This window comes from Pseudophryne corroboree, chromosome 6, assembly GCF_028390025.1.
Source record: "Pseudophryne corroboree isolate aPseCor3 chromosome 6, aPseCor3.hap2, whole genome shotgun sequence".
NCBI classification, from domain to species: Eukaryota; Metazoa; Chordata; class Amphibia; order Anura; family Myobatrachidae; genus Pseudophryne; species Pseudophryne corroboree.
The window spans coordinates 295,925,517-295,949,386 of record NC_086449.1 but is presented as its reverse complement, the minus strand read 5'-3'; the positions used below and the strand labels follow the sequence as shown (position 1 = coordinate 295,949,386).

The following is a 23,870-nucleotide window of genomic DNA, read 5'->3' as shown; positions in this document are numbered from 1 at the left end:
GGGTGACAGCGGAAGCAGTCCACTGACCAGTAAATCCCTTCCTCTTGTAACCAAGCTCACGCAAACCACCCCACCAACTCCCTCAGTGTCAATTTCCTCCTTCCCCAGGAATGCCAATAGTCCTGCAGGCCATGTCACTGGCAAGTCTGACGAGTCCTCTCCTGCCTGGGATTCCTCCGATGCATCCTTGCGTGTAACGCCTACTGCTGCTGGCGCTGCTGTTGTTGCCGCTGGGAGTCGATGGTCATCCCAGAGGGGAAGTCGTAAGCCCACTTGTACTACTTCCAGTAAGCAATTGACTGTTCAACAGTCCTTTGCGAGGAAGATGAAATATCACAGCAGTCATCCTACTGCAAAGCGGATAACTGAGGCCTTGGCATCCTGGGTGGTGAGAAACGTGGTTCCGGTATCCATCATTACTGCAGAGCCAACTAGAGACTTGTTGGAGGTACTGTGTCCCCGGTACCAAATACCATCTAGGTTCCATTTCTCTAGGCAGGCGATACCGAAAATGTACACAGACCTCAGAAAAAGAGTCACCAGTGTCCTAAAAAATGCAGCTGTACCCAATGTCCACTTAACCACGGACATGTGGACAAGTGGAGCAGGGCAGGGTCAGGACTATATGACTGTGACAGCCCACTGGGTAGATGTATGGACTCCCGCCGCAAGAACAGCAGCGGCGGCACCAGTAGCAGCATCTCGCAAACGCCAACTCTTTCCTAGGCAGGCTACGCTTTGTATCACCGCTTTCCAGAATACGCACACAGCTGAAAACCTCTTACGGCAACTGAGGAAGATCATCGCGGAATGGCTTACCCCAATTGGACTCTCCTGTGGATTTGTGGCATCGGACAACGCCAGCAATATTGTGTGTGCATTAAATCTGGGCCAATTCCAGCACGTCCCATGTTTTGCACATACCTTGAATTTGGTGGTGCAGAATTTTTTAAAAAACGACAGGGGCGTGCAAGAGATGCTGTCGGTGGCCAGAAGAATTGCGGGACACTTTCGGCGTACAGGCACCACGTACAGAAAACTGGAGCACCACCAAAAACTACTGAACCTGCCCTGCCATCATCTGAAGCAAGAAGTGGTAACGAGGTGGAATTCAACCCTCTATATGCTTCAGAGGTTGGAGGAGCAGCAAAAGGCCATTCAAGCCTATACAATTGAGCACGATATAGTAGGTGGAATGCACCTGTCTCAAGTGCAGTGGAGAATGATTTCAACGTTGTGCAAGGTTCTGATGCCCTTTGAACTTGCCACACGTGAAGTCAGTTCAGACACTGCCAGCCTGAGTCAGGTCATTCCCCTCATCAGGCTTTTGCAGAAGAAGCTGGAGGCATTGAAGGAGGAGCTAACACGGAGCGATTCCGCTAGGCATGTGGGACTTGTGGATGCAGCCCTTAATTCGCTTAACAAGGATTCACGGGTGGTCAATCTGTTGAAATCAGAGCACTACATTTTGGCCACCGTGCTCGATCCTAGATTTAAAGCCTACCTTGGATCTCTCTTTCCGGCAGACACAGGTCTGCTGGGGTTGAAAGACCTGCTGGTGACAAAATTGTCAAGTCAAGCGGAACGCGACCTGTCAACATCTCCTCCTTCACATTCTCCCGCAACTGGGGGTGCGAGGAAAAGGCTCAGAATTCCGAGCCCACCCGCTGGCGGTGATGCAGGGCAGTCTGGAGCGACTGCTGATGCTGACATCTGGTCCGGACTGAAGGACCTGACAACGATTACGGACATGTCGTCTACTGTCACTGCATATGATTCTCTCAACATTGATAGAATGGTGGAGGATTATATGAGTGACCGCATCCAAGTAGGCACGTCACACAGTCCGTACTTATACTGGCAGGAAAAAGAGGCAATTTGGAGGCCCTTGCACAAACTGGCTTTATTCTACCTAAGTTGCCCTCCCACAAGTGTGTACTCCGAAAGAGTGTTTAGTGCCGCCGCTCACCTTGTCAGCAATCGGCGTACGAGGTTACATCCAGAAAATGTGGAGAAGATGATGTTCATTAAAATGAATTATAATCAATTCCTCCGCGGAGACATTGACCAGCAGCAATTGCCTCCACAAAGTACACAGGGAGCTGAGATGGTGGATTCCAGTGGGGACGAATTGATAATCTGTGAGGAGGGGGATGTACACGGTGATATATCGGAGGGTGAAGATGAGGTGGACATCTTGCCTCTGTAGAGCCAGTTTGTGCAAGGAGAGATTAATTGCTTCTTTTTTGGGGGGGGTCCAAACCAACCCGTCATATCAGTCACAGTCGTGTGGCAGACCCTGTCACTGAAATGATGGGTTGGTTAAAGTGTGCATGTCCTGTTTTGTTTATACAACATAAGGGTGGGTGGGAGGGCCCAAGGATAATTCCATCTTGCACCTCTTTTTTCTTTTCTTTTTCTTTGCATCATGTGCTGATTGGGGAGGGTTTTTTGGAAGGGACATCCTGCGTGACACTGCAGTGCCACTCCTAGATGGGCCCGGTGTTTGTGTCGGCCACTAGGGTCGCTAATCTTACTCACACAGCTACCTCATTGCGCCTCTTTTTTTCTTTGCGTCATGTGCTGTTTGGGGAGGGTTTTTTGGAAGGGACATCCTGCGTGACACTGCAGTGCCACTCCTAGATGTGCCCGGTGTTTGTGTCGGCCACTAGGGTCGCTAATCTTACTCACACAGCTACCTCATTGCGCCTCTTTTTTTCTTTGCGTCATGTGCTGTTTGGGGAGGGTTTTTTGGAAGGGACATCCTGCGTGACACTGCAGTGCCACTCCTAGATGTGCCCGGTGTTTGTGTCGGCCACTAGGGTCGCTAATCTTACTCACACAGTCAGCTACCTCATTGCGCCTCTTTTTTTCTTTGCGTCATGTGCTGTTTGGGGAGGGTTTTTTGGAAGGGCCATCCTGCGTGACACTGCAGTGCCACTCCTAGATGGGCCCGGTGTTTGTGTCGGCCACTAGGGTCGCTAATCTTACTCACACAGCTACCTCATTGCGCCTCTTTTTTTCTTTGCGTCATGTGCTGTTTGGGGAGGGTTTTTTGGAAGGGACATCCTGCGTGACACTGCAGTGCCACTCCTAGATGGGCCCGGTGTTTGTGTCGGCCACTAGGGTCGCTTATCTTACTCACACAGCGACCTCGGTGCAAATTTTAGGACTAAAAATAATATTGTGAGGTGTGAGGTATTCAGAATAGACTGAAAAGGAGTGTAAATTATGGTTTTTGAGGTTAATAATACTTTGGGATCAAAATGACCCCCAAATTCTATGATTTAAGCTGTTTTTTAGTGTTTTTGGAAAAAAACACCCGAATCCAAAACACACCCGAATCCGACAAAAATAATTCGGTGAGGTTTTGCCAAAACGCGTTCGAACCCAAAACACGGCCGCGGAACCGAACCCAAAACCAAAACACAAAACCCGAAAAATTTCAGGCGCTCATCTCTATCTTATTCACTTGTCTCCCACCATGGTCCTACTACTACACCACTAAGCCCTGCTCTCTCCTTCCTCTCCCGGTAATCTCACCTGACTTGCATCCACATAACATCAAAGTGCCCTACCCTACCCACTACCTGTAGTGTACCTTCCTAGCTCAAATAATTCCCACCATCCCTACACATCTCAGCCGTCTAAATGAATCTCACCCCAATACTACAGCAACCCTGATAATGCCATTCACATCTCACCGACAAACACTGAACCTCGCTCCTGTGCTCTCTAGAATGCCAGATCTGTCTGTAATAAACTGGACCACACCCATGACATCTTAATCACCAGCTCCCTGAGTTTCCTACCCATCAGTGAAATCTGGATTACTCCCGCTAACCCCACTTCTGCTGCTGCGCTTTCCTCTGGAAGTCTTACATTCACGCACACATTGAGGCCTGGGGGTCGCTGTGGTGGTGGTGTTTGGTTCATTCTATCCTATGGTTACTTCCACCAACCCATACATTCGAACTGTCCCTACATTTGAGGTTCATGCTATATGCCTGTTTACCTTAAGAGTAAGCTGTCAATTACCGCCCCCCTTGCCCTCCCTCGCATCCTCTCTTCAGATCTTCCCTCCATTATCCTAGATGACTTCAATATCCCAATAGATGACCCCACAGAATCCACTGCCTCTCAACTCCTTACACTCACATCATCATTTGGGCACTTACTTAATCTGGTCTTCACCCACCGGTGTGATATTTCAGACTACACCAATTCCCCATTCCCCCTCTCAGACCATCACCTTCTGTCTTTAATCTATCCCCCTCTCCTTCCCCACCTTCTCTAAGGATACCATTACTAAGCGGAACATTGAGTCTATCAACACTGCATCCTTATCCTCCCTAGTCAACTCACTTCTGTCTCTCCTGCCCTGAACAAACCCCTTCCCTATACAACAGGGATGGGGAACCCTCGGTCCTCCAGCTGTTGTTGAACTACACATCCCAGCATGCCCTGCAACAGTTTTAGTATAGCCAAATAGCAAAACTGTAGCAAAGCATGCTGGTATGTGTAGTTCAACAACAGCTGGAGGACCGAAGGTTCCCCATCCCTGCTATACAATGTCTCCCTTACTTCTGTTCTTGACTCTGTTGCTCCAGCGACCACTATTCACCTTCACAGCTCTGCATTTCAACCCTGGCATTTCAAAATGCAACAGATACCTGCAAAAATGTTCACGTACTGCCAAGTGACAGTGGAGGAAATCACACTCTACGGCAGACTGCCCCAGTTCAAATTTATGCTCTCATACTACAGTGCTGCCTTTTCCCTTTCTAAAGTCATATTTCAAAAGCCTCATCTCCTCTCGGTCTTCAAAGCCCCGGTGTCTCTTTTCCACCTTGAACTCCCTACTCTGCCCACCCCCTCCTCCCTCACTGCTCTTGACTTTGCCACCTACCTCACATCTAAAATTACATAGGTCAGCACATCACATCCCACCAAACCCTCAGCACTCCCCCTCCTCACTTCATAGCCTACCACTTGTCATTCATGTAACCAACTGTGACTTTCTTTTTCCCCTGTATATGGAGAGGAAGTCATGGCCCTAATTTGGTCTCCACTCTCCACCCTATCCTCTCACACCTTCTCCGCTGCCTCTTTACCTCTGCTTCTTCCCATCTTGCCCAACGCTTCAATAATTCCCTCCCATCAGGTATTGTCCCTGCTGCATTCAAACATGCTCTTGTCTCCCCAATTCTTAAAAAAACCTACCCTTGACCGAACACTTACTCCAACTACAGTCCCATCTCTCTCCTCCCCTTTGCCGCCAAACTCCTTGAACACATTATTTACAAATGCCTTTCTTTCCTCACACTCCCTGCTTGACCCATTTCAGTCTGGCTTCCGTCATCTCCCCTGAAACGGTCCTTACGAGAGCCACTACTCTCTGCTCATTCTCTTTGAACTCTATGCTGCTTTTGACTCTGTGGACCACCTTTTCCTACTGCGAATCCTTCACTCACTTGGTCTACGTGATACTGCCCTCTCCTGTCTGTCCTCCTACCTCTTTGACCGTTTCCTCTCATTACTCTACTTCAACCCCACTTCCACTAACAGTTGGTGTTCCCCAAGGTTCTGCTCTTGGACATCTCCTTTTCTTCCTCTATACCTCGTCTTTCTCTTCTGACCGCCATCATCTCTACGCTGATGATACGCAGATCTAACTTTCCTCTCTTGGCCTCTCCCACTCTATTCTCGCTCATATTTCAGTCTCTTCTATCATCGCTTCCCAAAGGTCCCAGTGCTTTCTTAAACTAAACATGTCTAAGACTGAGCTAATTATCTTCCCACCCTCCCGCATAACCTTAATTCCCACAATTTAATTATCTATTGACAGCACAACCATCTCCTCTAGCCCCCAAGTGTGCTGTCTTGGTGTTATCATTGACTTCCATCAAACTACACATTCAGTACCTTTCACAGTCCTGCCACTTCCATCTCAAAAATATCTCCAGAATCAGACCCTTTCTCGTCCTAGATGCTGGTAAAACCCTCATCCACTCACTGGTCATCTCTAGATTGGACTACTGTAACCTCCTCCTATATGGCCTCCCTCACGTCAACCTCTCTCCATTTTAATCTGTTCTCCATGTTGCTGCCCAGCTTATCTTCCTCTCCAAACATACTATGCCCATCTTCCATCTCCTACAAGCCCTACATTGGCTCACCTTCCCCTTCGGAACCCAATTCAAGCTTCTCACACTCACTTACAAAACCTGCACCCATTCCTGTTAGATTTACATCTCTCAACTCATCACGCTAAACACTACTGCCTCGCCCTATTTGCTCCTTAAATCAATGTTCCCTCTCCTGCCAACGGATTACTTCCTCCCATTCCAGTTTCCAAGATTTTGGCTGTGGCGCTCCCTCTCCCTATCAGACTGTCCACCTCTCTACAAAACTTCATACGGACTCGAGACCCACTTCTTCACCAAACCCAGCAATCTCTCAGTCTAACCCTCTGTCGCTTGCTCACTGTCTACCACATGTGTCACTCATGTGTCTGCCTCTCCCCTTTACAATGTAAGCTCTCACAAGCGGGGTCCTCTTCCATACTAATACTATCATCTATGCCACGCCCCCTTCAATGGAACCTAACCACTGGTTTCTGCCACCATGCTGATTATTTGAGTCCTATGACCACTGATGCAGCACTGTTTATAAACCATGTACTCTTTTTGCTTTGTCTTGTAATGTGATTCACCATTGTTATGTACTTTGTAAGATGCTGCGGAATCCTTGTGGCGCAATATAAAGGATGATAATACAGGTTGAGTATCCCATATCCAAATATTTCGAAATACAGATTTTTTTGATTGAGAGTGAGATAGTGAAACCTTTGTTTTCTGATGGCTCAATGTACACAAACTTTGTTTAATACACAAAGTTATTAAACATATTGTATTATATGACCTTCAGGCTGTGTGTATAAGGTGTATATGAAACATAAATTAATTGTGTGTATGTACACACACTTTGTTTAATGCACAAAGTTATTAAAAATATTGGCTAAAATGACCTTCAGGCCAGTGTGTATAAGGTGTATATGAAACATAAATTAATTGTGTGTATGTACACACACTTTGTTTAATGCACAAAGTTATTTAAAATATTGGCTAAAATGACCTTCAGGCTGTGTGCATAAGAAACATAAATGCATTCTGTGCTTAGACTTGGGTCTCATTGCCACGATATCTCATTATGGTATGCAATTATTCCAAAAAACTGAAAAATCCAATATCCAAAATACTTCTGGTCCCAAGCATTTTGGATAAGGGATACACAACCTGTAATATATTATGTAATCTACACACATTTTATATTTCTGTAAGAAACAAGGTTTTTACCCATAGCATTCTGGATTAAATATATTTTATGGCCATTAAATTCGGAAGAAATTGTATATCCACAGAAATATTTTACTTTACTTCCCACATTTACTTTTACACAATTGGCAGGGTCTCAGAAAATGACCCCAAAATGTATCACAGATAACTATAGGTATAATCTTATGGAACAACGGATACTTTATTATACATTGCAACAATTAGCACACACTTCGCAACCATTTCTTAGCATAGAGAAAGCAGGGGATGGTAGTAACAGTGTGATTCTTAGAAAAAGTGGGAAATTAACTGTTAAACACGGAGCACAGGCACAATTAGAAGATAGCATTTAATGATGCACTTGCCTGTATGCTATTGTTTATTTGCAGAGAGACCACAAAATATTCTGTTTAATTTAAGACTACTCATGTCATTAACAAAGAGCAGGATGTTTATTTTATTAGGACATACTGTGAAGCTTTCAGCTTGCATACTGACAGAACTAATCACCTAGCACACAATAGTTTAAAAAAAAAATAGTACCAACACACACATATACATTATATATATATATATATATATATATATATATATATATATATATATATAAATAAAAGAACTGGTCGCACACATAAATAGTAAAGATTGGAGTGCCGGCACATAATATGGTAAATGCAGTCTGTGACAAAGAGCCCGCACATCCAAAGTACAGCTTAAAAAAAAAACATTTATTAAACATTCAGAAAAAGTTCACATAGCTCCATATAAAGTGCATGTATCCGGAGCCAGGACAATCATAAGGGTATACAAGCCTGCCAGGGTGGTCAATAATCAAGCCAAGTCCCGCAAATTCCGGTAAGCATCAGCATGGTGTCAACAGCTGTTTCGGTGCCCCATGAGCACCTTCATCCAGGACTATAACTATATATATATATATATACACACACACATATATATATATACATACATATACACATAATATATATATATATATATATATATATATATACAGGTTGAGTATCCCATATCCAAATATTCCGAAATACGGAATATTCCGAAATACGGACTTTTTTGAGTGAGAGTGAGATAGTGAAACCTTTGTTTTTTGATGGCTCAATGTACACAAACTTTCTTTATTACTCAAAGTTATTAATAATATTGTATTAAATGACCTTCAGGCTGTGTGTATAAGGTGTATATGAAACATAACTGAATTGTGTAAATGTAGACACACTTTGTTTAATGCACAAAGTTATAAAAAATATTGGCTAAAATTACCTTCAGGCTGTGTGTATAAGGTGTATATGTAACATAAATGCATTCTGTGCTTAGACTTGGGTCCCTTCGCCATGATATCTCATTATGGTATGCAATTATTCCAAAATACGGAAAAATCCCATATCCAAAATACCTCTGGTCCCAAGCATTTTGGATAAGGGAGACTCAACCTGTATATACACATATATACATACATACACACTAGTAAAAGGATCTGGGTCTTCTCCACACTATACCCAACGCCGCTGTCCGAACTAGCACCCTACTCTATACTCTTCTCTGCCCCATCTCCTTCTAGTCCGTTGCTAGGTCTGTCCAGTCTCCCTTGCAATGGGAGCCAGTGGATGAGCAATCCCCATACAGACTTCCACTACGCATGCATGTTGGACACAATACACCCCTTACAATTTTATATCAAGAGCAGTTCTACGTGTGGGCAAGCAGGGCTGGCGCCCGCCTGCACCAGGCGCCGTGGGCTGGAGGAGACTCCATTGAGGGAGACAGTCAGACGCTAGAGGTCCACCTTGACCTCAAGCATCCGTCTCCCTGCTCTCCTCCAGACGCTAGAGGTCAAGTGGGACCACTAGCATCTGACTGTCTCAGTCAATGGTGTCAGCTGCAGCGAGCACCCACGCAGCCCACAGCGCCTGCTGCAGTCATGGTGCCGGCGGGAGGCAGGATCCCTGGCAATGAGCTGGAAACCCCTGGCAACAAGCACGGAACCCCTGACAACGAGCATGAGACCCCTGGCAAAGAACAGAAGCCATGGTGTGGGGCATAAGTTGTAAGGGACATTATTGTGTGTGGGCCATAAAATAGTGTCAGGTGCATAACTGTATGTGGCATAATGTGTAATGGGCATTACAGTGTATGGCATGTGTGGCATAACGTGTAATGGGCATTACGACGCGTGGCATAACGTGTAATAAACGTTACGACGCATGGCATAATGTGTAATGGGCGTTACGGCGCGTGACATAACGTGTAATGGGCGTTACGGCGCGTGACATAATGTGTAATGGGCATGATCTATTTGCTGTCAGTGTCCAATAACTTTTGCCAATATAGTGTGTGTATAGATAGATGTATGTAACTACATACACACACATAACTCTGACCACTGACAATTTTTTATTTTAAGTGATGAGACTAGGCCAATGGACACCGGTCATACACAAATAGGGTTCGTAAAAATAAACCTCCAAAGCTCTTATACAAGTTGTGCAATTAATGTATTGTGACAAGTCAGGAGGGATTTATATTACATCACACCGACTTAGTTTTTTACATTGGAAAATAGAAAATGTCACTGTAGCTTCAAGTATCATGTCTGAGCAGAGCAGCTGTTCACATTTTACTAGACAGCTGAAGTGGGAGTGCAGAAGCAGCCAGTCACCCACAGTCCGTTATTCATACATCAGATAACTATTATACATACAAGTATTCAGCACAGCTTCCGAAGTTATTAATAATTAAGGAAATACAGATATAGCCAGTGCATAATCAGTACAAAGGCTATCTTACATGCAGAAAAGGAGAGTGCTGGACATAGAGAAATTACAAAGAAATAAAAGCCACTAGAATTTGAAGGTCACATTTTTAAGATAACATGGGACCCTTCCCAAGAGAAAGGCTAGATTTACTTTCTCCTTTTATTATCTTCTAAAAGTGGTTATAAATGAAATGTTACTCAAAGATTTGCTCTGTGATCTCCTGGGAAAGAGTTTAACATTTTCATTTGGTTTCAATGGGGTGATTGATACCCCTTTTACACTCGCATGAAAATCCCGGGATATTGCACGTGAACGCGCATCATCCCGGGATTTTTGTCAGTGTGAAAGGGTACAGGGTCAATTTCCCGGGACGAGCATCCCGGGATTTCAACCCAGGTCTCGTCCAGGGTTGGTCCCGGGAAGCTGTGTAGTGTGAAAGGGCCCGTCCCGGGATTCACTATCCCGGGACTGTTAAAAGGCCTCGGATTGGAGCTTTCTTGGGCTCAGAAAAGATGGTGTCATCTTTCAGAGCCCATTCGCCTTGCCGGAGACCTCATCTTTATAATGATGACGGCTCTTCGACTCTCGTCCTCCTTCCCCAAGTTTGCTTAACAGACTGAGCTGCCCGGGAATGAAGCACTGATGCTTAAAATCATCGATGGGAGATGATCACATATATATTTTTATTTTTAATATATATATATATTTTTTTAACCATCGATGGTTAGTGATTACATGACTATCGATGGTAGCCATCGATGAGGGTGCTCCAATGTGTCCATCTCTCCTTTTCATGCCCCACTGCCTTTGGCTCCGCCTCCAGCTCCGCCCCCAGCACCTGAATTATAGGGATATCCCGGGATCAGTGTAAATGGGGCTGTCCCGGGTCCATCCCAGGTCTTAGTGCAGTGTGAAAGGGGTCACTCCCGGGAATGCATCCCGGGAAGCATCCCGGGAGTGACCCGGGAGTGCGAGTGTAAAAGGGGTATAACTCAGCATATAGTTACTCTATGTTCTAAACATCTAGAAAACCACTGCTATCATTTATTCACCATACAGTATTTTCTTTTACCTTCCGTATACTGTAATAACCCTTTAACCATTCCTAGGAAGCATTTATTATTTATTTTTGTCTATATATATTATATCTACAAGCACTCCAGTGGCCAGTGTGATTGGACCATGGGCCTAATTCAGACCTGATTGCAGCAGCAAATTTGTTCTCTAATGGACAAAACCATGTGCACTGAAAAGTATTTTGAAATAAAAACATATTGGGGAACAATCAGAAAAACATGGTTACAAAGGAATACTAAATTAGTTTGGCAAAAACTAAATGGCCAATAAAGTCCTACATGCACTGACAAACATTAACAATAGCACCACCATGGCAGGTTTGACCTGGACAAGAGTCTTATTAGGGCCCGTTTCAGGTTGCAAATTTTACATTTGGAAAATGTACTCACATTATAGCACCAGTCATAGAAAATATTTATTTTACAAAGACCTTTCATAATTGCCTTAAAATATATGAATCGTGATCAATCAGCAACATATTACAAAACAGTCATGCCATATTTACTGTTTGCTATAGCGATGTTGTATCAGATATTCAAGATTTAGCGGTCTGCCAGTTCAGTGATGGGAATACTTGATACCTGCCCAGAAGATGGCTCCTGAATATTAATGGGCATGTAAACACTGTGTGCAGTGAAAGGAGCACACTTTTACAACAACGGCTTGTGATTGGCTGTGACTTCACTAGAAGTGTGCAGATATTTTCATTTGAATTTCCCGAGAATGATATGTGGATAACTGTACATTGCAGTTAGGCTGCACATGGGCTGTACTAATGTAATGTAACTGTTCATTCCCACATGCCAAGTACATAGAATTTAAGCAACCAACATGAAACATTATTTACAATATTTTTTTTACCTGGCAGTGGAGATGGAGACCCAACAGGGGTTGAAGGATTTGATGGAAAACTACTGCTGGTGTGATCAGGAGAATAAATCTGAAAGAACCCAACAGAAAAGCATTGGTTGTAGCAAGACATTGCAATGTATGGAACAAATGGTTTCTAATATTGTAGTGGGTATTCCTTAAGCAAATTAGAAATGAAGGCAACAGATGTAATTTAGGACACCAGCGAGTAAAAAAAATAAGAATTTACTTACCGATAATTCTATTTCTCATAGTCCGTAGTGGATGCTGGGGACTCCGTAAGGACCATGGGGAATAGCGGCTCCGCAGGAGACTGGGCACATCTAAAGAAAGCTTTAGGACTATCTGGTGTGCACTGGCTCCTCCCCCTATGACCCTCCTCCAAGCCTCAGTAAGGATACTGTGCCCGGACGAGCGTACACAATAAGGAAGGATTTTGAATCCCGGGTAAGACTCATACCAGCCACACCAATCACACCGTACAACTTGTGATCTGAACCCAGTTAACAGCATGATAACAGAGGAGCCTCTAGAAAAGATGGCTCACTACAGCAATAACCCGATTTTTTGGTAACAATAACTATGTACCAGTATTGCAGACAATCCGCACTTGGGATGGACGCCCAGCATCCACTACGGACTATGAGAAATAGAATTATCGGTAAGTAAATTCTTATTTTCTCTAACGTCCTAAGTGGATGCTGGGGACTCCGTAAGGACCATGGGGATTATACCAAAGCTCCCAAACGGGCGGGAGAGTGCGGATGACTCTGCAGCACCAAATGAGAGAACTCCAGGTCCTCCTCAACCAGGATATCAATTTTGTAGAATTTTACAAACGTATTTGCTCCTGACCAAGTAGCTGCTCGGCAAAGTTGTAAAGCCGAGACCCCTCGGGCAGCCGCCCAAGATGAGCCCACCTTCCTTGTGGAGTGGGCATTTACAGATTTTTGGCTGTGGCAGGCCTGCCACAGAATGTGCAAGCTGAATTGTACTACAAATCCAACGAGCAATAGTCTGCTTAGAAGCAGGAGCACCCAGCTTGTTGGGTGCATACAGGATAAACCTGACTCCAGCCGTCCTGGAAACATATATTTTCAGGGCCCTGACAACGTCTAGCAACTTGGAGTCCTCCAAGTCCCTAGTAGCCGCAGGCACCACAAATAGGTTGGTTCAGGTGAAACGCTGAAAACACCTTAGGGAGAAAATGAGGACGAGTCCTCAATTCCGCCCTGTCCGGATGGAAAATCAGATAAGGGCTTTTTCAGGATAAAGCCGCCAGTACTGACACGCGCCTGGCCCAGGCCAGGGCCAACAGCATGACCACTTTCCATGTGAGATATTATAACTCCACAGATTTAACTGGTTCAACCAATGTGACTTTTGGAACCCAAAACTACATTGAGATCCCAAAGTGCCACTGGAGGCACAAAAGGAGGCTGTATATGCAGTACCCCTTTTACAAACGTCTGAACTTCAGGGACTGAAGCTAGTTCTTTTTGGAAGAAAATTGACAGGGCCGAAATTTGAACCTTAATGGACCCCAATTTCAGGCCCATAGACACTCCTGTTTGCAGGAAATGTAGGAATCGACCCAGTTGAATTTCCTCCGTCGGGCCTACTGGCCTCGCACCACGCAACATATTTTCGCCAAATGCGGTGATAATGTTTTTCGGTTACATCCTTCCTGGCTTTGATCAGGATAGGGATGACTTCATCCGGAAAGCCGATTTTCCTTCAGGATCCGGCGTTCAACCGCCATGCCGTCAAACGCAGCCGCGGTAAGTCTTGGAACAGACAGGGTCCTTGCTGGAGCAGGTCCCTTCTTAGAGGTAGAGGCCACGGATCCTCCATGAGCATCTCTTGAAGTTCCGGTTACCAAGTCCTTCTTGGCCAATCCGGAGCCACGAATATAGTGCTTACTCCTCTCCATCTTATCAATCTCAGTACCTTGGGTATGAGAGGCAGAGGAGGGAACACATACACTGACTGGTACACCCACGGTGTTACCAGAGCGTCTACAGCTATTGCCTGAGGGTCCCTTGACCTGGCGCAATACCTGTCGAGTTTTTCCCAACGGTTTATAAACATGTGGAAGACTTCTGGGTGAAGTCCCCACTCTCCCGGGTGGAGGTCGTGCTGAGGAAGACTGCTTCCCAGTTGTCCACTCCCGGAATGAATACTGCTGACAGTGCTATCACATGATTTTCCGCCCAGCGAAGAATCCTTGCAGCTTCTGCCATTGCCCTCCTGCTTCTTGTGCCACCATGTCTGTTTACGTGGGTGACTGCCGTGATGTTGTCCGACTGGATCAACACCGGCTGACCTTGAAGCAGAGGTCTTGCTAAGCTTAGAGCATTGTAAATGTCCCTTAGCTTCAGGATATGTTTGTGAAGTGATGTCTCCAGGCTTGACCATAAGCACTGGATATTCCTTCCCTGTGTGACTGCTCCCCAGCCTCGCAGGCTGGCATCCGTGGTCACCAGGACCAAGTCCTGAATGCCGAATCTGTGGCCCTCTAGAAGATGAGCACTCTGCAACCACCACAGGAGGGACACCCTTGTCCTTGGTGACAGGGTTATCCGCTGATGCATCTGAAGATGCGACCCGGACCATTTGTCCAGCAGGTCCCACTGGAAAGTTCTTGCGTGGAATCTGCCGAATGGGATTGCTTCGTAGGAAGCCACCATTTTACCCAGAACCCTTGTGCATTGATGCACTGAGACTTGGCTCGGTTTTAGGAGGTTCCTGACTAGCTCGGATAACTCCCTGGCTTTCTCCTCCGGGAGAAACACCTTTTTCTGGACTGTGTCCAGGATCATCCCTAGGAACAGAAGACAAGTCGTCGGAACCAGCTGCGATTTTGGAATATTGAGAATCCAATCGTGCTGCCGCAACACTACCTGAGATAGTGCTACACCGACCTCCAACTGTTCCCTGGATCTTACCCTTATCAGGGAATTGTCCAAGTAAGGGATAACTAAAATTCCCTTCCTTCGAAGGAATATAATTATTTCGGCCATTACCTTGGTAAAGACCCGGGGTGCCGTGGACCATCCATACGGCAGCGTCTGAACTGATAGTGACAGTTCTGTACCATAAACCTGAGGTACCCTTGGTGAGAAGGGTAAATTTTGACATGAAGGTAAGCATCCCTGATGTCCCGAGACATCATGTAGTCCCCTTCTTCCAGGTTCGCAATCACTGCTCTGAGTGACTCAATCTTGAATTTGAACCTCTGTATGTAAGTGTTCAAAGATTTTAGATTTAGAATCGGTCTCACCGAGCCGTCCGGCTTCGGTACCACAACAGTGTGGAATAATACCCTGTTCCCTGTTGCAGGAGGGGTATCTTGATTATCACCTGCTGGGAATACAGCTTGTAAATGGCTTCCAAAACTGTCTCCCTGTCAGAAGGAGACATCGGTAAAGCCGACTTTAGGAAACGGCGAGGGGGAGACGCCTCGAATTCTAATTTGTACCCCTGAGATATCACCTGAAGGATCCAGGGGTCTACTTGCGAGTGAGCCCACTGCGCGCTGAAATTCATTGAGACGGGCCCCCCACCGTGCCTGATTCTGCTTGTAAAGCCCCAGCGTATACTGAGGGCTTGGCAGAGGCGGGAGAGGGTTTCTGTTCCTGGGAACTGGCTGATTTCTGCAGCCTTTTTCCTCTCCCTCTGTCACGGGGCAGAAATGAGGAACCTTTTGCCCGCTTGTCCATGAAAAGACTGCGCCTGATAATACGGCGTCTTCTCATGTTGAGAGGCGACCTGGGGTACAAACGTGGATTTCCCAGCTGTTGCCGTGGCCACCAGGTCTGAAAGACCGACCCCAAATAACTCCTCCCCTTAATAAGGCAATACTTCCAAATGCCGTTTGTAATACGCATCACCTGACCACTGACGTGTCCATAACCCTCTACTGGTAGAAATGGACAACGCACTTAGACTTGATGCCAGTCGGCAAATATTCCGCTGTGCATCACGCATGTATAGAAATGCATCTTTTAAATGCTCTATAGGCAAAAATATACTGTCCCTATCTAGGGTATCAATATTTTCAGTCAGGGAATCCGACCACGCCAACCCAGCACTGCACATCCAGGCTGAGGCGATTGCTGGTCGCAGTATAACACCAGTATGTGTGTAAATACATTTTAGGATACCCTCCTGCTTTCTATCAGCAGGATCCTTAAGGGCGGCCATCTCAGGAGAGGGTAGAGCCCTTACAAGCGTGTGAGCGCTTTATCCACCCTAGGGGGTGTTTCCCAACGCACCCTAACCTCTGGCGGGAAAGGATATAATGCCAATAACATTATAGAAATTATCAGTTGTTATCGGGGGAAACCCACGCATCATCACACACCTCATTTAATTTCTCAGATTCAGGAAAACTACAGGTAGTTTTTCCTCACCGAACATAATACCCCTTTTTGGTGGTACTCGTATTATCAGAAATGTGTAAAACATTTTTCATTGCCTCAATCATGTAACGTGTGGCCCTACTGGAAGTCACATTTGTCTCTTCACCGTCGACACTGGAGTCAGTATCTGTGTCGGCGTCTATATCTGCCATCTGAGGAAACGGGCGCTTTAGAGCCCCTGACGGCCTATGAGACGTCTGGACAGGCACAAGCTGAGTAGCCGGCTGTCTCATGTCAACCACTGTCTTTTATACAGAGCTGACACTGTCAGGTAATTTCCAACAGTTCATCCACTCAGGTGTCGACCCCCTAGGGGGTGACATCACTATTACAGGCAATCTGCTCCGTCTCCACATCATTTTTCTCCTCATACATGTCGACACAAAAGTACCGACATACAGCACACACACAGGGAATGCTCTGATAGAGGACAGGACCCCACTAGCCCTTTGGGGAGACAGAGGGAGAGTTTGCCAGCACACACCAGAGCGCTATATATATACAGGGATAACCTTATATAAGTGTTTTTCCCCTTATAGCTGCTGTATAGTTAATACTGCGCCTAATTAGTGCCCCCCTCTCTTTTTTAACCCTTTCTGTAGTGTAGTGACTGCAGGGGAGAGCCAGGGAGCTTCCCTCCAACGGAGCTGTGAGGGAAAATGGCGCCAGTGTGCTGAGGAGATAGGCTCCGCCCCCTTATCGGCGGCCTTATCTCCCGTTTTTCTATGTATTCTGGCAGGGGTTAAATGCATCCATATAGCCCAGGAGCTATATGTGATGCATTTTTTGCCATCCAAGGTGTTTTTATTGCGTCTCAGGGCGCCCCCCCCCCAGCGCCCTGCACCCTCAGTGACCGGAGTGTGAAGTGTGCTGAGAGCAATGGCGCACAGCTGCAGTGCTGTGCGCTACCTTGTTGAAGACAGGATGTCTTCTGCCGCCGATTTTCCGGACCTCTTCTGCCTTCTGGCTCTGTAAGGGGGCCGGCGGCGCGGCTCTGGGACCCATCCAAGCTGGGCCTGTGATCGTCCCTCTGGAGCTAATGTCCAGTAGCCTAAGAAGCCCAATCCACTCTGCACGCAGGTGAGTTCGCTTCTTCTCCCCTTAGTCCCTCGATGCAGTGAGCCTGTTGCCAGCAGGTCTCACTGAAAATAAAAAACCTAAACTAAAACTTTCACTAAGAAGCTCAGGAGAGCCCCTAGTGTGCACCCTTCTCGTTCGGGCACAGAGATCTAACTGAGGCTTGGAGGAGGGTCATAGGGGGAGGAGCCAGTGCACACCAGATAGTCCTAAAGCTTTCTTTAGATGTGCCCAGTCTCCTGCGGAGCCGCTATTCCCCATGGTCCTTACGGAGTCCCCAGCATCCACTTAGGACGTTAGAGAAATAAATAAATCACTGTTTTAGAGAGACATCATACAGAAAAAGGTGGATACTGAAAGTTACAAGTGTACTGTTAACAGGATCATTATTCCACTAGCTCACTACCTGAAGGCACCTGAAAAAGGCACGTGAGAAAACCTGAAGGCTCTGCAATGTATGGGAAAATGCAGTAGGATTTATAAACCTGACATTTTCCACAGTGCCATAAAATGAGGGTTCAGATGCCTAATCATTTACTAATAAGTCAAAGGTTATATAAAACACATTTTACAAACTGAAGTACTTCTGGTATGCAGTTCCACTAAGGTAGTTTATCATAGTGTGCTAACCCTACTTTATGAAGACATCACACACTAAGGCGAGGGAATTTCAGGTATCTTGAGCCGTTATACCGCTTCCACACTGCAATCCCGGGTCCGGACAGGGTCACTGAACATGGGTTTCAGGCTGTGTCACACTGGCTTGAAACCTGTTCACAGCACAGGCTGGACTCAGGATATTGCGGGTAACCTGTTCACACTGCCCCGCAACCCACGTTCTCCCCGGACCAACCCGGATAGCTACCAGAGCCACTGGACATGGGTTATTTTTCAGGGACCCTTTGACACAGAGCCGCGATAAAGATTAACCCAGCAATAACCTAGGCCGAAATGGCAGTTAGTTAAAAAGGGGTATGATTTGACTACCTACACCCAATCCCCAGCCTGGCAGCCACACAGAGGCCCAGCTACACTGCCCACATGTGAAATGCACACTAACATTTCTTCCTCCAAAACGACAAACCAAAAACCTCTTGAAAATACAACTTGTCACCTGTAAAAATTATCTCTACAGTATACAAATTAAACACACAATTATAAGAAATGCAGTATTGCAGTATGTATTTTTTAAAAACTGACTTTTATTGCAAAAAGTCACAACTGATGCCAGACAGAAGTGTGGTTTTATACATGATACTTCATTGTCCCACCAACTATAAGCTTACAATCTGTGTCTTGTAGAAGTCTTTACTGATGTTGCAACAAACATGGGCAAAATCTGCAAAGCGACAAGTCATTCTGTATGCAGCCCATGTCCTGTGCAGCTTTAAATGACCAATATGAATAATCCTTACACCTTCTGCTTGGTCTAAACGGTAACATGACTTATTTTCTGGCAACAAACAAGCCCCCTCCTTCCTATCAGTCATGGTCCATTCCTGTCAGTGGGTGCCAATATGCCCTAACCTAATGAAAAGGGACGGAGACAAAAGCTACACAATGGGAAACCCACAGAGCCAGACTATGGAGCTGTTAGTCCAATTTTTTAAACACTGCAGTGTACATTTCAGTCACCCTTTGTTATGGTAATCTAATATAGTCTCAAAGCTACAAAGAAACTTCATTCATGAATTGCATTTTCAAGTCAACTTCCCGAAATTCTGATTTCCTTTGTGCTAAAAACCACTGGCCACTTAACTACCTAGAGAGAACAATGTGTTTTTACCAAGCTCAAAAACGTAAGTTATCGTAAAGATGTTTGATATAATCAAAGTTAAATAGCACGCTTATTTGATCTCTTGAAAATTAAAGCCTGGATGTTTTGATTTGGCATTATGCATTGAAATAAACCAGATGTTCCTTTCCTTCATATAACCCTCCATGGGTACAATCTTAAAGGGTTATTATTTGGCAACCGTTCAAGGAAACACATTAGAAATGGCACAAATACCCAGATTTTCTTTCCTTTCTATCTACACTAGTTCATTATCCAAACTAATGCATAATCCACAGGGCTTTGGGAACTTTGTGTAAATACTTTCATGTACAATTCTCTTTCTTGGCTACCCTGAGATTAAGACCACAATTATCCAGGCTTAAACCTAAAATAAAAAAACCTTTGCAAATGTATTATCTGGCCTTACATGTTTAATCACATAGTATTCTGTATGCTCTTTAATACCTAAACTGAACAACAAATGCTTCATCTTCTGATCTTTTACACATAAAAAGCCTTCAGAAAATGTATGATCAATAAAAAAAAACAAGCATTGCATTTAATGTGCTTTGGATGAAATAGATTAATTTAGTATGTTTATTTATTTATTTTAAAACTATTATTTGGACACATAAATGAGGAAGGGTAACTTATCTGATGACACTTAATCAGTACTGTACCACTACTCCTGTTAACCAGCACACACTCACAATATATTGCAGTGGCTACTATTATGTAAAATAAAACCAAACAACGCCTTAAACAAAGATGTTAAACTATTGGGAGAGCTATAGACATGATATGAAACAGTGGATTTGAAGTGTGCAGACTATGGCATGTATTCATAGAGCAGATGGAATATATCTCCATTGGAAATGACAGCAGTGATTTATGGAATGACCTGACTGCTCCCCGCCAAGCAGCTACACAGGATGACAGACCAAAAGTTGCCATGGCAACCAGAGCCCACCCAGCACACAGATTACACATCAATGCCTTGGCTTTATTATACAGAATTTGGGATTGTTTCTAAAACGCTACAAATGGGAGAGGGAGGAGGGTGCATGCAAGCATTGCTTCATTATTTCTAAAATGTTCACAACCATTTAGGTTTACCCTGCACTGGCTACCCCTAGCTCATCTAAATTGGAAATATGGGACCAATACAGGAACTGTGAGCCAGCAACATCCTTATTGTAGAAGAACAAAAAAACAAAAGCCAATTATACAAAGACCAGCTAAACTTCTTTTTGCAAATACATTCTACTTTGACTAGGTTTTAGTTTTTAAATTCAAAACGGTTGAGGCTATAAAAAAAAAAAAATGACAGTTCAAAAATATAAATGTAAAATTGTCAGACTATTTTTGTACAATTTTGAAAGCTCTCCTAAAAAGGTTTATATCATTTACACACTGGTTATGAATACATCCAGCATTAATGTGAGCCTTGTATTTAACAACTCCCCGCCTACATTCCATGTGAAAAGTGATACTCGGGACAGACAGCTGTTTCCTGTAGAAGGTCATGCATCATTTAATAAACTGAGAAAACACATCAGCATTGCACAGATTCTCCTCAAAGTTTGCATTGTGATACAACAATGTTATATTTAAATAGTTTGTGCTACTGGGTATGTATGTGCTATGTATACAAAACATCCAACACCACAGATTAGGTCTCGTCATAAAAACCACTGATAAAAACTTCAGTTTAATTCCATTTACAACCACTCTTTACATGCAGATACTTACAGAGGCCAAGGCTTTTCCAAGTGCATCTCCTGTCTGTGAGCTGCCAGCTGCATTACCTCTGCTTGCTGTACCTATAAACAGCAGAAAATAGAAATACCATTGCTAAAATATACAAGCCTAGGATGTAGTAAATTATATGTATACCAGCGCATTGCTTTGTAATAGCTGCTTACAGCAGAGGTTCCCAAACGTGGTCCTCAAGGCACCCCAACAGTCCAGGTTTTAGGTATATCCGTGGCTCAGAACATTTGGTTAAATCAAATTGATTAAGGTGCTAATTAAGTCACCTGTGGCCAAGCATGGATACACTTAAAACCAGGACTGTTGGGGTGCCTTGAGGACCGCGTTTGGGAACCTCTGACTTACGCAAGAAAAATGTAAATAAAGAACAAAGCCAATAATTCTGGGAATTGCATATAGCTTAAGTTTCCTCGGAAATCTAATTTGCAGACAGATCCTGCTGATGTTGGAGAATGGGGTTCATCCGTTACACCATGCGCAAACCTAATAGAATGGAAACTTACCCAAGAGATTGTCTGATCCATTGATGGGTGGAGTGTGAGAAGATGCCACAAAGGAGGAACTGGTAGTGCCACCTCGATGGAAGCTGGACATTGGAGGAAGACTGGCATTTATGTCTGTTGGGGAAACCGGATGTGGTGGGTAGTTCTGAAGAGAAAAATAGTTTTCAAATAGAATCTGTAAAACTTGCCATCATAAGTAACTATTTCATCAGGCATTCCCAACATCTGTCCTCAATGCACACTAACAGTGCAGGTTTTAGTGATAGCCAGGCTTCAGCACAGACGGTTAAATCAAAACAACTGAGGTACTAATTAAGTCACCTGTACTCAAACATGGATAGCACTAAAACCTGGACTGTTCGTGTGCCTCGAGTACCGAGGTTGGAAATACCTGCACTACATATTAACCGATCATCCTTTTTTTTTTTTTTTTACTTTATTGAAGCAATAGATCACAACACATGTAATTGAATCGATCATCCTTAATGATTATGTGATGTGCATAACCACGATTAATTACATTTTAGCTACTGGTATTTTATAAGCAGCGCATCTCCGATCCCCTTTCACATCTCCAATACCGGATCCAACCTGGGAATTGGAAATGGGTCCTTCACGGGTGGGATCCGGCATTGGAGACTCTGCGCTGCCACTGCTGGCTTTCCGACCCGGCAATATGCCGGGTCGGTTGTCATAGCGGCCAGGGGCGGAGGCGGCGCTGGGAGATGAGCTCATCTCCGCGCCGCCTCTCCCTATACTGTGAATGGGTACCAGGTCGCAACCCTTTCACACTGCGCCTGAACCGGTATTCAACCGGGAATAACCCTTATTACCCGGGTTGAATTACAGGGTCAGGCGACCCAGGAATTCTCTAAGACCCCTTTTACACATCGCATACTGACTCGTGTCAACCCGGCATTATTCCGGGTTGATACCGGGTTATTTTTGCGATGTGAAAGGGGTATAACTTACAAGTTCTCCACAGTACTTCGAGAGTGTTTTGATCAGCTAGCAAACACTGCACTGATTCTTGCACCTTACATCTCGTGTAGGACATGCCAGAGTTTTGTATTTACTTAAATGGACCAGGATGTCAACGGCTACATTTAAAATAAAAAAACTATGTTGTTGAAAACGCTACATGTAGAATGCAAACCCTTTAGAAGCTTTTGAAACAACAGGCGTGTCAGCAAAAAACAGATCCCACAGACTTCAAGATATGAATTAACAGATACATGCTGATTTTTACGGACATATAAAAGGCCGTTTTCAAAATGCAGACCTGACATCAACCTTAGGCATCATTCATATGGTCAACTTGCTGGTCTGGTCAGTTAAGCTGCTTCTCAAAGCTGTCACAGTGACTGACAAGCATACATCATTATAACGTATGTAGTAGCAAGGTGCCAGACAACATTATATATATTTCCCACTTTTCATGTCTACAGCAGAGAATGAAATAATCATTGCCTGAGAATGTTTATTACGAACACAGAAACAGAAAAGAGAAACCTGTTACTTAATCTCTTACCAAGCGGTCATGTAGGCTGCCATAATTATTTGGCTGAGACATGTGAGACGATGAACTGCCCATCATTCCACCATAGCCAGGCTGACCAATTCCATTCGAGGAATTCCATATCTCTGATGAGTTATGGCTGCCATCTACACACAGAATAATTTTACCATGAATATGGACGTGCAGTGTCACAGAAAAAGCATTACCAAACAAAAGTAGTCTTAACAGGAGTGTGTTTTATTGGCTAGAAAATGCTGAATGAAAAAGCACTGTGTGTAACACCAGCCCAGCCGTACAATACCTACTTACTCATTTCAAATTATTTTCTTGAGGTGAGCCTATTAAGTTAAACATTTATCTTTGCTTAGTTTTATAACACACAAGTGAAGAAATATAATAAAACACAGAAAAGTCAGTGCTTTTATAGGTAAAAATAGAACACAATTTGTGTATACCAAACTTCAACTGAGGTTAGCGTTAGATGGTGACTCCATTGCTTCGGAATTCACACCTACATATAAAGCAAGTAGTAATCAGTCTATGAATACTTTGTATTATTACTAACCTTGAAGAAAGAAAGTGCTAGCAAACATACTGCTTGGTGGTTTAGGGGACGGGTAGCTCGGAGACTCTCTATTGAAGTCATCTGAACTTGGAGAGGGTGCATAGACCTAAAATCAGAAAACATCTGTTTAAAACTGGAAAAATAACAATAATAAATACGCACAATTTGTTAATTCTG

General features: G+C 44.4%; 1 protein-coding gene across 9 annotated transcripts in view; it reads right to left on the bottom strand.

Annotated features, from left to right (window-relative positions):
• The window catches only part of TCF12 (transcription factor 12), a 524,272-nt gene that overhangs the window by 62,814 nt on the left and 437,588 nt on the right, over nt 1–23,870 (bottom strand). For all 9 annotated transcript variants that reach the window (XM_063926156.1, XM_063926155.1, XM_063926163.1 and 6 more), the window contains 5 exons: nt 23,694–23,799; nt 23,141–23,274; nt 21,610–21,754; nt 21,086–21,156; nt 12,047–12,125 (listed from right to left, as the gene is read on the bottom strand). In XM_063926156.1, the coding sequence (XP_063782226.1) occupies nt 12,047–12,125; nt 21,086–21,156; nt 21,610–21,754; nt 23,141–23,274; nt 23,694–23,799 (535 nt within the window). The remainder of the gene's footprint in view (nt 1–12,046; nt 12,126–21,085; nt 21,157–21,609; nt 21,755–23,140; nt 23,275–23,693; nt 23,800–23,870) is intronic.